The 14,460-nt window shown below is 30.8% G+C and overlaps 1 protein-coding gene across 1 annotated transcript in view; it reads right to left on the reverse strand.

Moving 5' to 3' along the window:
* Positions 1–9,835, reverse strand: part of LOC127703041 (breast cancer anti-estrogen resistance protein 1-like) — a 60,149-nt gene extending 50,314 nt beyond the window's left edge. Inside the window, exon 1 of the mRNA XM_052207430.1 lies at positions 9,498–9,835. Coding sequence (XP_052063390.1) covers positions 9,498–9,527 — 30 coding nt within the window. The 5' untranslated portion in view covers positions 9,528–9,835. The remainder of the gene's footprint in view (positions 1–9,497) is intronic.
* Between the last annotated feature and the right edge of the window lie 4,625 nt (positions 9,836–14,460).

Below are 14,460 nucleotides of genomic sequence, written 5' to 3' on the forward strand. Positions count from 1 at the left end.
TGGGTCATGAATTTTAAAGTAAAGTAGTGATTTGGTCCAGCTGAAAAATGTTAAAAATTAGCACTTCGGAAGCTGTCAAAAGATTTGAAGACCCCCTTAACATAAAATTGTCCATATTTTGAGTTAGAGCCGATGAAGTTTTCTATAATTTTGATATAATTTGTCCCAAAAGTAGTACAACACACTGTAAAAATATTATTGAGAAAGCGCAGGTGGGATTTTTTTAATTTTCATTTATTGTCTAAAAGAAATGCACTACGAAATAACTGTGTACTCGGACCATATAGTGCAGACTGTAGATTTATGTGTGCATGCATACCTGTACAAATCTGTACTGTATAGAGTGCAGACTGGAGATTTATGTATAGATGGTCACAACAATATTTAGAATTACCAGTACACAGAAAATGTACATGGTACAACACATAATATATAAATCTGAAGGGGAAGTAAATTATGTTCCAGTTTTCAAGTTATGTTTCTTTATTAAATCAACTGAAATTAATTTGACAACAGTAAAGGAACCATAAAATATAACATTAAGACATTTGTGACAATCTTGTCTATCAAAAAAGCATTTATTTGAATACATTGAATATTGTTTTTCAAAGTGTTTTGTCTTGTACTCTCATGTTAAAATCTGATATTTTGAAGTTAAAAAAACTTCATATACATGTATCTGTATATCTCAATTCATAATTTTTAAAATATAAATATCATTTTTGTCACGCCTTTTATATCATTACTCATGTAATCGATTCAAAGTAAATCATGAAAACACACATTTTGTAAGGGAATAGTGTGAGTTATCAAATAGGAACAAATTCTGAAAACCTATATCATTTTTGTTTTATCTGATGTTACAAGTCTGTCTATTAAATACCACTTCAGGTAATTTAATAGCTTGACCCAAATATCTCATTAAATATGAACAAAGAACTGTTTTATCGGTATTCATTATAAAACCATCAATCTTTACATTACCCTTTTATGTAATATCTCTCTTTTCAAAAAATTGACAGCATGAAAAATCTACTTTGACATCTCTTGAGTTCTCATGGCCACACCTTCACCCCTGAACAATACTCTTATTTTCCAAGTCAGCATTATTCCGTTATTTCTAAACTTTGGTACCATAAAAATTAACACTTACAATAGAGTTCCAAACTGTACAAATCAGTTAATCTACATTTGAGCTTTTTCAAAGGATTTATAATTTATCTCTCAATTTTATGAAATGCTTATGAATTCAAACATAAAAGATCATTTACTGATATCTTATATTATTACAACTAGAACCATACAACAATTAATCCTTTAATATTCTTGCATTATGCATGTGGTCAATTCTTATATTTTAATTTTCTTTATACTTATGGAAATGAGATGTGCAAATGCTTATACAACTGTTTATCAAACATCATTGACTTACCATTAGTGGTTCATCTTATTAATAAACTGATCTAATCTCAAACTTGTAACATGCAAGCTATCCAAAAGTTTCAAAATCAATAGACCATGACTGAGGGGGAGGATCAAATAATCATCATGGAAATGAGATGTGCCAATGTTAATACAACTGTGTACCAGATCTCATTGACCTACCACTGGTGGTTCCTTTCAAACTGACCTAATCAAAAACTTTCATACGTAAATTAAACTAAGCAAAAAGTTCAAAGTAGACAGACCATGATGGAGGGGGCAGGGCCAAATAATCGCCATGGAAAATGAGATGTGTCAGTGTTATTATAACTGCATACCAAATATCACTGACCTATATATACCACCAGTGGTTATTATCAAACTGACCTTATCAAAAACTAATATTGCTGATACTGCCGCCGAAACAGCACGACTAAGTCTCACTTTTTCGACTTGGTCTAGGTGAGACAAAAATCATTCAACTGGGACCAAACTTAAATCTGATCTGTAACCTCTAACAATATATGACAAAACATTGGATTAAAAATCAAATAAATTGATTTAGGCATTACAGAAAAAAATGTGGAAATCTGATATTTGCATGCAATTTTATGTCCAAAGGCTACAACTTCAGCTAAAATCAATTCACTCATATGAAACCAAACTGAGTCTCAATCTGTATTCCTATAGGACTATATTATCCAATTAAAGCGGTTTCTCAAATTTTGCTTTGATCTGTGATCATTTTTCCTATCACACTATCACATGATATGGGTTTACTCAGTCTGAGCAGAGAGAGAATGTATGATGGCATGTGCCTTCGTCATTTACACAAACATGTATTGTTTACTTATTAAAAACTTTTGTTGTGCATTTGTCTATTTTTTTTTTCAATTCTACATGTATATTCTTTACATCTTATAAATTCAAAAAAAATTTCCAGTTCTAAATTATAGTCCCAATTTTACACACATTTTAAAAACTTTTAGAACTTGAATTTGTCCTAAGCACCAAATATATTTCTCCTCTACCAAAGGCCTGTAACAAACTTACAACACAGGTATTTCAAATTGATACAAATTCAAACTGCTTTATCATTCAGTTTAAATTAAAAGCCTTAAATCCCATAATTGACAAATAAATAGTTGGAACATGTATACATACAACATGTATTTATGTTATTTCTATGTATCATAATATGTTGTAATTTCATGATAACATGGGTATGGTTGGCTGACAATATTTTCCAAAGATATGGAAATTAAAATATTTATGATAAACATCATGTAGACTTGATGTTATCAACAAATGGGTATTTGTATTAAAAACACTAGACAATTTGTATCCACCTATCCATGAAAAGTTAACAGACAGACCAATTATGGGGTAAACTTTATCAGACTTGTTTTCATTGCAATTTTATAGTCTTTATATTTGAATTGTGATGAACTTATCAGAAGAAATCAAAATTTATATAAAATGTGAATTGGCATGAATTTAAAAATTTCAAAACTTGCATGTGTAAGTGTGTAAACAAACATCTTGTCCACAGTATATTATGAAAGTTGACAAATGAAACTTTTTTTATGGAGTAGGTATTACAGCTGTTTTACAACAGTATGAAATAATCAGCTGAACATACTCTCACTCTAAATACCTTACAATTATCTAGAAAAAATGCATTATGTGCTACATTACCCTTAGATTAATTAATTAATTGACAAACCACTTTCTGATACTAAAGCAATTACAGTCTTGTTTTTTCCTTATCCCATTCTCATACTCTAAACACATTAAGATAAACGTGACCTTTGTCATGAGGAGCTGGAATATTGGTTATTTTTTACTTCGGAACAAAAAGACTGTACTAGCAATACACTTAATAGAAACTGTAGTCATTTGTTTAAACGTAAAAATTTATAATTTTTGAAACATGTTTTTTTTTATAAACTGTTTGAATATTTTCAAACCCTTACTTTACCCCACCTTTCATTGCCCTGTGCTTGTTAATAAACTAAAATTGTGTTGTTCAGATTTATATTATATATTGAGTAGAACATGACTTACATTTTTTTGTCAATTAAACTAAATAGTATTGACTCAATGTATTTAGCTTGAGTAGTGGATACATATACACTATGTAACTGCCAAGTGAGACTTGCTAAAACAGAGAAGCAATTGGAGAAGACAGTCTGTCACCAAACAAAAAGTTTATTTTTGATGAGAAAGAATTTCCTCCTGTTTTGACAGACTACTTTTCTTTTACTGCATATGTAGAGCAGGATCTGCTTACTCTTCCAGAGCACCTGAGATCACCCTAATTTTGGTAGGGATCATGTTGCCCAGTTTTTTTGGTTTTCTATGTTGTGTTTTGTTTACTGACTGTTATTTGTCTGTTTGTCTTTTTTTTTCTTTTTTAGCCAATGATATTCCATTTTCAAAGAATAAATACCAAAGACTACAGTAATTACAAATGTATAATAATATCTAACCACATGTTCTTATTTTTAAACTTTAAAAAAAACAAAATTGTATCAGAAATTTCGGTAGAATAAGTAGAAAACAATTTCCTCCAGTAATTTTAGTTTATTTTCGACTTATGTGTTTGAATGTCCCTTTGGTATCTTTCGCCTCGCTTTCATTATCTATGTCCTTCTGAAATTTCTGATACAATTTTTTTTTTTTTTTTTAAGTTTAAAAATAAGAACATGTGGTTAGATATTATTATACATTTGTAATTACTGTAATCTTTGGTATTTATTCTTTGAAAATGGAATATCATTGGCATGAATCTATTTTTACAAAAAATATGATTTTAAGGTTTGTAGACAATTGTATCATATGGTAGAAGTGAAAGCTATCTCTTGTATCACTAGATGTTCAAATAACCCTGTCTTATTAATTCAAGATGTATGCCAAAATAAACTTCAGAATGTGACGTTTAATTCACTCAAACTCGAGACAATGCCACATTTATACTTTAAGCATTAGAAATCTATGTAATAAAAGTCACTATGGACAATGTTCTTTTTCTCCCAGTTCCAATTCAATACTATAAGTAGAAAACAATTTCCTCCAGTAAATTGGTCTAGTTTCTATAAACATCAATTAATAAGGAAAATCTATTTAGCTCAATAAAATAACCCTTACCACAAGAAACAGTTACTGTTATGTGCCTATAACCATTGTATTGATTGTCTATCACATGAAGGGCTATAAAATAAACAGATATCTTCATTATTTGTCCAATGATACTTTCAATTGTTCCTCAGGCATTTGAATAATGGTGTTTTAACGTTCAATTGTAGTAATAAAGTCCTAAATAGGTGGAAAAAAGTTATGGGTGACATTTAATTAACTTGATGTACATGTATGTTTATATCTTCTGACAAATTTAGTTTATGTTTCATACTTTTAAAATGTGATTAATATTGTACAGAACACTTGATTCTACAGATTTAATAGGAATACATGTTCAAGTTTCATGTACCACTTGATAATTTTAAACAAAACATGAACAAGACAGTTTGCTTGAAGCAAGAAGTCCTAGCCCATGTGCAATGTCTAATGAATGTGTGTTCTCTCTTATTTATCACAATTATTTTCATCATGAGACATAAGTAAGGTCTAATACTTGACAAATTTTAACATGTTTAATTCTTGTAAAAGGTACAAATGAAATATTTCCTTTATCTATTTCCTCAGTTAGATCCTTTAATACCTGAGAGGTAAACATACGTTTTAGCTGACCAGGTGTTATGAGATCAGTAGAAAATGGACTTAAGCAGTCAGAGGTCATAAGATGAAGATTAACTCTTGAAATTTACACCTGCAATTTCTATTATCATTGAATTTTTAACTGTACATATATAATGCTGAAATATTTTAGATTAAAGCTATGAATTATTCTTCTGTTAAATTAATGACTACATATACACCTAGTCCAAATTATTAATTCCTGTAACAGTGTACATTTTCACAAATGTAATGCATTTTAACCAAATATTGATACATTTTTTACTGCATCTCCTTTTGTAATATCAACACAGAAGCTAAAAGTACTTTTTGTCTAATTCAGATTGAATTGTCAAGCCTTAAATATCTTTATTCATTGGAACCACTCAGTTATAAATGATAAAACACAGATTCCATAAGGGCTGCTCCATAAAAACATACATGGGACCCAGGGAAGGCACTTATAAGCTCCACTATGGGTGAGTGTCAAGTATAGTGAAAATCTTAGTCAAATTGTAAAGTTGCCTTAAAAGGAGTTAACCCCTTCTCAAAGTGCTTTCCCTCAGGTGTCATGTATGGTAAAATGGAACAGCCCTAATGTATCTAATATTATTTTTCTTTCTTTTTATGAACTATTGGATAATATTCATGTATGTAATGTGTCCAATTTACAAAAACGTTTTACTGTGATCGATTTACAAAACATGCAAAAGGTTGCTCTGAAGTCAACTTTTTAAAAATTTCAATTAATTTTAAAATATAGTTGTTCAAGTCACTTAAGTGGTTCAATTATGAAATATGTAATGTTTACGTGTAAACTGTGAAAATTTAAATAACATGTTTAAATAACTTAAAAGGATGTATACACCTGAGGTAAAACGTCTTTTCATTGGGTGATTGATCACACTGACATCATAACTATGTAGTATTAATCTTTATAAACCAATAACTTATAAATAAACAGTGTTATTTTATTAGTTGCATTTTTCCCTAAGTGACAAAATTGTTAAGTTTCGAATGCATGTTTGCATGTATGTGTATTTGCGTATGTTTGTCATTTTGTGAACATACAAAATGTAGAGAGTATAACAGGGTTTCCGCTGGCGGTCGCCAATTTAATTTTCGTATCTAGCACAAAAAAAAAGGTGGCGATTAAAAATCATGACTGTTGAAAGAATTTGGCATTTGATAGCAATCGGTAACAATGGACTAATTAATAAAGGTGTTAATTGTATTGTTAAATAAAAATGTGTGGTAAAATAGCGTGGCGTGTCAACAGAAGGATTATTTTTACAAGTTTGATAAAAATAATTGTTTTGAAGTTTGTAATTCACAATTGTGTTAGAGGCGTATCTATTTTAGGCATATTTTGACATCTCAACTTTTGCTTTTAACATGGTCAGGAAAGGCAAACTTGTTTTTGATGAATGGGTTCAGAAGTAAGAAAAATCTCTTGTTTTATTCTTTGTCCTTTTACTAGACAGGAAGTAAATGTGATCTATACGAGATATAAACTGATTGAAGATGAATCCCGTGTTCCGAGAAGTCAAATTTTAAGATATCTTTTAAAAAGTACATTAAGAAATTTTGTTTCAAAAGAGTGTTCAATTATTACAATGTAGATTATAAAATTGATATGTAAAATTATAATAAATGAGACATCAAGGCTTAAAACTAAGTTTTTTTGTTAGCAAGAAGGAAAACAAGTTCTAAACAAACAAACAAAAAATGTGTGTCAACAGAAGGATTTTTTTTACAAGTTTGATAAAAATAATTGTTTTGAAGTTTGTAATTCACAATTGTGTTAGAGGGGTATCTATTTTAGGCATATTTTGACAACTCAACTTTTGCTTTTAACAGTGGTCAGGAAAGGCAAACTTGTTTTTGATGAATGGGTTCAGAAGTAAGAAAAATCTCTTGTTTTATTCTTTGTCCTTTTACTAGACAGGAAGTAAATGTGATCTATACGAGATATAAACTGATTGAAGATGAATCCCGTGTTCCGAGAAGTCAAATTTTAAGATATCTTTTAAAAAGTACATTAAGAAATTTTGTTCCAAAAGAGTGTTCAATTATTACAATGTAGATTATAAAATTGATATGTAAAATTATAATAAATGAGACATCAAGGCTTAAAACTAAGTTTTTTTGTTAGCAAGAAGGAAAACAAGTTCTGAACAAAAAATATTTTTGTTTAGTTGGCGAAAAAAATATTGTTTTGGTGAAAGAGGTGGCGAAAAAAAATTGGATCCAGGGGAAACCCTGGTATAAATAAACAAACAATGAGGGTAACAGGTAGATGTATATAAGACAACAACCCAACAAAAAATAAACAAAACAACTCTAGGTAAAAACCAAGATCTTCAACAATAACTAGTTTCCACATGAATTTGATTTTGAAAAAGGAGATATTTCATCAATGCTATATATAAATTGTATACCAACTTCAATACAAACCCAGGTAAACTGTAAAAATCTACTTGTTTAAGATGAGGGGAACACAAACATGTCTGTATAAACTTGGTTAACATGTTTTGTAGATACATGAATGAATACATTTTCATTATATAACTTATCTGTGGGGAAACAGTGTTTTATTGTAAAATATGTTAAGTTGTCTTTAGTTTTTTTACTTTGGACAATACATTTTGTACAGTTATCATGATTCATAAAATTGCAACTTTTCTGTTAATCAATTCCCCATTCAGACATTCTTAAACTACAGGAACAGTAAAATATTCAACCATATTAGAGAAGGTTATCTAATGAATAAGATTTTTACAGATTCACAATTCAGACATCTAACATTAAATTTAATCCATTGCAAAAATGTGACACATTGTGTACATATATATATTAATAATTTACATAGCCAAAAAAGTACAGACAGCAACATTAATTAGTTTTTTAAGATGGTCAGTTGTTTATGAAACTGATAAAAATGTATCTTATATAAAAATAAGAAGATGTGGTTTGATTGCCAATGAGACAACTCTCCACAAGAGACTAAATGACAAATAAATTAACAATTATTGGTCATCGTTCGACCTTCAACAATGAGCAAAACCCGTACTGCATAGTCAGCTTTAAAGGAACCGAAATAACATATGTAAAACAATACAAACGAGAAAATTAATGGCCTGATTTATGCCCAAAATAATGAATGAAAAACAAACATAATATACAGCAACAAACGACAACCACTAAATTACAGGCTCCTGACTTGGGACAGGCACATACAGAATGTAAGCATATATATATATAAAAATTGTGAGTGTTATTTAAGGAAAGATCAACAAAACTTTCCTTTCTCTAAATAACCTCATAAGTAACTTTTGATGAAACAGTTTATAGATTTTTTTATAGACTGTTTGCTGAATATACATATGTGTAGACCTTAAATAAAACAAACTTTGAATTGAAATGGCTGAATTGTATGAAGTTCATAAATTGTAAATTACATGCAACTAAAAGAAGCACAAATTGGCAATCCAATGTTTTAGGTTACTGGTGGGACACACAATAAGTTTTTAGAACTGGAAGTTGCCAAAATTTTTTATTGATTTTTATATATAAGGCCTAATTAATTTGACGTAATGAATAATGAATAAAAAATTGTCATGATGATCAAGGCAAAGTTCATTCATCTGAGACTTGTAAAAGAAAGGCGGAAGATACCAAATGGCTACCAAACTGGTTACAATGATATCACCATGACAACCACGAATAACACAAAAACAGGCTATAAAGCACGTTTTTTAAGGTGTTCATGTTATTGCTTATTAGCTATGTAAAGTACCTACAGAGCATTTATTTCCATGTGTAAAGAAGATTGAAGGTACCAACAAATAAATGTGAAATTGAGAATGGAAATGGGGAATGTGTCAAAGAGACAACAACCCGACCATAGAACAGACAACAGCAGAAGGTCACCAACAGGTCTTCAATGCAGCGAGAAAATCCCGCACCCGGAGGCGTCCTTCAGCTGGCCCCTAAACAAATATTACTTTCCAACAAAATATTGGAATTATGGTCAGATCATGTGTTTTCACATGTCATATGAATTCGTACTATGCATGCTTTTTCAATGGAAATTGTGACGTCACAATGCATTCTTAATAGCACGAAAACGCATGAGACGAGGATAAATTGAATCGAATTTGAAAATTCCTGAATATATAATTTAGAAAATATAAATATTTTGATATATATATCTAAATAAACATCTAATAATTCAACCAGTATCTGAAAAAAATAGGGTGCGAACGTGTACTTGTCGCGAACGGACACGATACCCTGATCACCACCCCCCTTTTCAGATTGAATGTGTGAAGTATTACCTTTCGAGAATCTGTAATTCTATTAAACATATCTCTTAGGATTGCAGGATATAAAATTCAGCTGTGAGCATAGTAAATGAACTGAGCTGTGTGGTCCTTAATGTTGTTTCCAATATTGCAACCTGATCCGGACAGTCCGATACGCCGACAGGTGCGCTTTTCTATAACAAGTCCTTGGGATCCTATATTGGATGTATACATTGATCCTCACTTAATCAAGTCATTTTGTATAGTCATTTTAGCTTATATCCTTAAAATACTTGTAAATAAACCCTGAAAATCACCAGCTGTCTTCTATTTGTTTGCCTCGTTCCAAAACAAATTCAGTTGTGTAATTACCGGATGTAAAACCGGAATATACAGGTAAAATCTCCGTGTAGGCTGCTATCAAGATCGTGAACCCTCAAGGGGCATATACTCAAAATATAACAATTTCACAGTGATTTTAGTACAACAAATTACAAAAGATACATTGGTAGTGCACAAATAGTTGTACAAATAGGCAAATGATATGTCTGATTGGACTAATCATAGATATAATTACTTTGATATTATATATTAATCAATTAAATCAAAATTAATCATGGTATGTACTTTGTTTAACCTATTTTTAATTTTACTTTTATATTATGTTTGAAATTATATTGTAATTATTCTGCTCATTTTGGGCGCCGTGATTGGCAAATAAAATATTTGTTTGTTTGTTTGTTTGTTTGTTATAATAGCATATGATAGTATGGATTACTAATCATCATACATGTTAATGCAATATTCCCCATATAGTAAATATATTGCAATATACGATATAAGATCACATAACTAGATTGAAAGGTTGTCTAGAATAAATTCGCTTCTATTAAGGGTAGTGTTTATGTCTGCCATTGTCATTATATCAATTAGATAAGACATCACAAGTTAGAAAAACCTGACATTGATAAAGCTGAAGCTTTTAATGCTTTTTTTGCGTCGCAGTCAAACATTTCTGATGAAAACATGTCTGTTCGTACTGACGATACTCCCCCTGTCACGTGTCTTGACAATATAATTCTTTAGGAGCATGAGGTGAAAGACATTCTACAAATAACCAATGTTAATAAAGCATCTGGTCCTGATGGAATTAGCCCAAGACTTTTGAAAATTGCCTCAGATATTTTAGCAAAACCTTTGTGCTATATATTCAATCTAAGTTTGACTAAAATGTATTATCCAATAGCTTGGAAGTTAGCTAATGTTATTCCTGTTTTTAAGAAGGACGAAAGAAATTATATTGGTAATTATCGACCCATCTCATTGTTGAGTGTTATAAGTAAAACTTTTGAAAGATGTAGAGTGGGTGGCGCATATTCGCCGTGGACACATTTTCGCCGTTTTTGCAAATCTGTAAATCGTGTTCCTTTACCCAATACTTGTCTAAATAGATGTTAAACGCTGTTTGTAATGTTTGAACTGTTGATATTCCTTTTTACCCCATTTCCAATGTTATTCGCACATATTAAGAAATAAGCAGGTGTTTTTGAACGATTTTGGCAATTATGTAAGATTTATATGGCACGCATGCGCAGTCATAAAGTAAATATTTGTTAGAAAAATCGTAAAGGAATCATCGGATCTCTCAAGCTAATTCATGTAATTGCAAACAATTGTTTTTATAATATACAAGGATAATGAGGAATTGTCATATCATACATTGCGACGAAAATGTGTCCCCCATGGTACAAGAACAACTTGATTTCCTCTTGCGTTTGCGTTCATTTTTAAAACATTTAACAAATGTTTTGAAGAGAATTCCTTTATCAAACATTTTTTTCATATAGTTAACTTTCTGAAACCTACATAAAAAGTTTCAAATATTCGAATGTAGGTCGGATGTAGGTGGAAATGAACGAATTTTGCGGCGAATATGCGCCACCAACTCTATATATAAACATATTATGAACTTTATAAGGGATCTCTTGTCGGATTGAACACCAGTCGGGGTTTATGTTAAAAGATTCAACTCGTAACCAGCTATTATACTTGACTCATGTTTTCAGTAAGGCCTTGAATGAGGGAAAAGATATCAGAATTGTCTTCTTTGATATAAGTAAAGCCTTTGACCGCGTATGGCATAGAGGTTTATTATTTAAACTAAAAAAGATGGGCATAACTGGGAATCTTCTTCTTTGGCTCAAAAATTATTTGGCTGACCGTAAACAAAGGGTGGTTATAAATGGGCAAGTGTCCTCCTTGGCAGACATTAATTCTGGTGTTCCTCAAGGATCAATTTTGGGTCCTTTGTTATTTTTAGTTTTTATTAATGATATTGTAAATGAGGTTAATTGTCATATTAAGCTATTTGCTGACGACACAAGCATATATGCAGTTGTTGAAAATCCTCTGGTTACTTCTATTACTCTAAATTATGATATGCATCGAATTCAAAAATGGGCAGATGAATGGTTAGTGAAGTTTAACACGAAGAAAACTGAATCAATGATAATATCTAGAAAAAAAGACCCTGATCATCATCCGTCATTAATTATGAATAGTAATGTAATAAAAACTGTCGAGTCACACAAACACCTTGGTTTACATTTTTCGAGTGACGGCAGCTGGAAAATACAAATTGATGGCATCATAGCTAAAGCATCTGTCCGTCTGAATATGTTAAGAAGGCTTAAGTTCAAGGCGGACAAGAACACGCTTGAAGTCATGTATTTTTCATATGTTCGACCTATTTTAGAGTATGCCGATGTAATCTGGGATAATTGTCCAGAATATTTGAAAGATCGACTGGAACAAATTAATTATGAGGCAGCACGTATAGTTACTGGGGCTACTAAGTTAACAAGTCTACAAATTCTTCTAAAAGAGACCGGGTGGGAAACTCTCAGGGAAAGGCGAAAAAATCACAAGCTTATTTTGTTTCATCAGATGGCTAACAATAACTCTCCAGCCTATCTTTCAAATCTAGTCCCTACCAACTTTGGCCAATCACATCCGTATGGGACACGCAACGCAGAAAATGTGCCTCACATGCCTGCACGAACGAATTATTATCATAACAGTTTTCTTCCTTCTACTGTCCGTCTTTGGAACGAGATTCCAATTAATATCAGAAATTCTTCTTTATATATATTTAAGAAATATTTGAAGAAAACTTGGGTTGTCCCAAAATATTTTTATAGTGGTAGTAGACTAGGACAAATTTTGCACACTAGAATTAGAACTGAGAGCAGTGGTCTGAATGAACATTTGTATAGAAAAAATTTAGTTACTGATCCTTTTTGCAAATGTAGACAGATTGAAACATCTGAACACTTTTTATTGCGTTGTATACGCAATACCAATTACTTAGAGAGTTTATGCTGAGTAACTTGTCATGTCAGCCTAATATACATAACTTACTGTATGGTAATCCTTTGATGTCCGACATTGAGAATTCTGATAACTTTCTCATTATTCAAGATTTTATTCTTAAGACAAAGAGATTCGTGTGAATTTCATATACATGTATTGAGATATATAATTATGTATAAATTAAATTGTCGTTAATTTATATTTATATTTACACCTGTGTAGTTTGATAGCACTGTAGTTCAGTTGTGAATTTGGTCAACAAATGCTTCTTATTCAGTTAAAAAAATATTTTTGACGCCATCCATCTATTATTATATTATATGGGAGAGGAATTTGTAAAAGTGAAAATTCACTTGTTTTCCAATCCCAATAAAATTGTCATTTTGTAATGTTTACGTTATTATTTTCTAAAATAAAATATTGTTTACACTAAAAACCTGGATGTACATTCTTTGGTTACATCAAGGAGGTTATATGACCTCCTTGGTTACATATTTAAGAAAACATTTTCTTTGCTTATAAAAAAGAACATTTTAAAAGAAAATGATTTTCGTCTCCAATATTATCAGAAAAAAACATCTGTCACATATTGTTTCTTCATAAGACACATATGGTTATGTGAATCGCAAAGTTTCGACCTTTGATAAGCAATGGTAACTTCTAGGGAAGCCTCGGACACTTCGATCTTATATTGTTAGGGATGGACAGCTGAAACATCCAGTACCATCAATGGCCCTTTTCATATATTTAAAAAGCAAAAATGAATACCTTATCATATATTTTATAATACCTATAGCTATCATGATTAAGCTATTTCATGGGGATATAAAAGAGAGGCGAAAGATACCAAAGGGATATTTAAACTCATAAGTCGAAAATAAACTGACAACGCCATGACTAAAAAAGAAAAAAAAACACAGACAAACAGACAAACAACAGTACACAAAACACAACACACAACGTAGAAAACTAAAGACTGGGATATAACTTGATTGATTCTACAAAAATCTGTGCCCCCCTCCCCAACTTATTCTGAGCTCTGTATATATATATATCTTATTAAGAAATCCAGATATTTGTCACGATCAAATGAACATTTAAATTTTAGATATATGCGTAGTTTACCATTGTCCATGATCAACTTATTTAATGTTTCTACCCTAACTTTGACAGTATGTTTTATGTTTATAAAATCAGATTTAGAAAAAATATTTACAACCTTTGACACATGTAAAATATATGATTACAAAGTGTATTCCTTGATTATAAGTACCAAGTGTGTATTCCTTGATTATGAATACCAAGTGTGTATTCCTTGATTATGTAACACTCCAATAACGAGTTCTTAAATAGGCGTTTCTATTCGAGCCCAATATACTTAATGATAATTTTGAAAATATCTATAACCAAAGGGTAGCAAACCTTCTTCGCTCATAACAGCAAATTTTATCTGTGACAGTGGCGGTTCCAGGATTTTGAAAAGGGAGGGCGCAATAAAAAAATGTTCTGTATAGTAACCATATTTGTTAATTCATAAGAGAAAGGAGTGGGGCATTCACCTTTATCTGCCACTGTCCGTTTGAACTGAAATTTTCCCGACATGACTAGCCAGTATATATCTGGA

This window comes from Mytilus californianus, unplaced genomic scaffold (assembly GCF_021869535.1).
Source record: "Mytilus californianus isolate M0D057914Y unplaced genomic scaffold, xbMytCali1.0.p SCAF_5, whole genome shotgun sequence".
Lineage (NCBI taxonomy): Eukaryota > Metazoa > Mollusca > Bivalvia > Mytilida > Mytilidae > Mytilus > Mytilus californianus.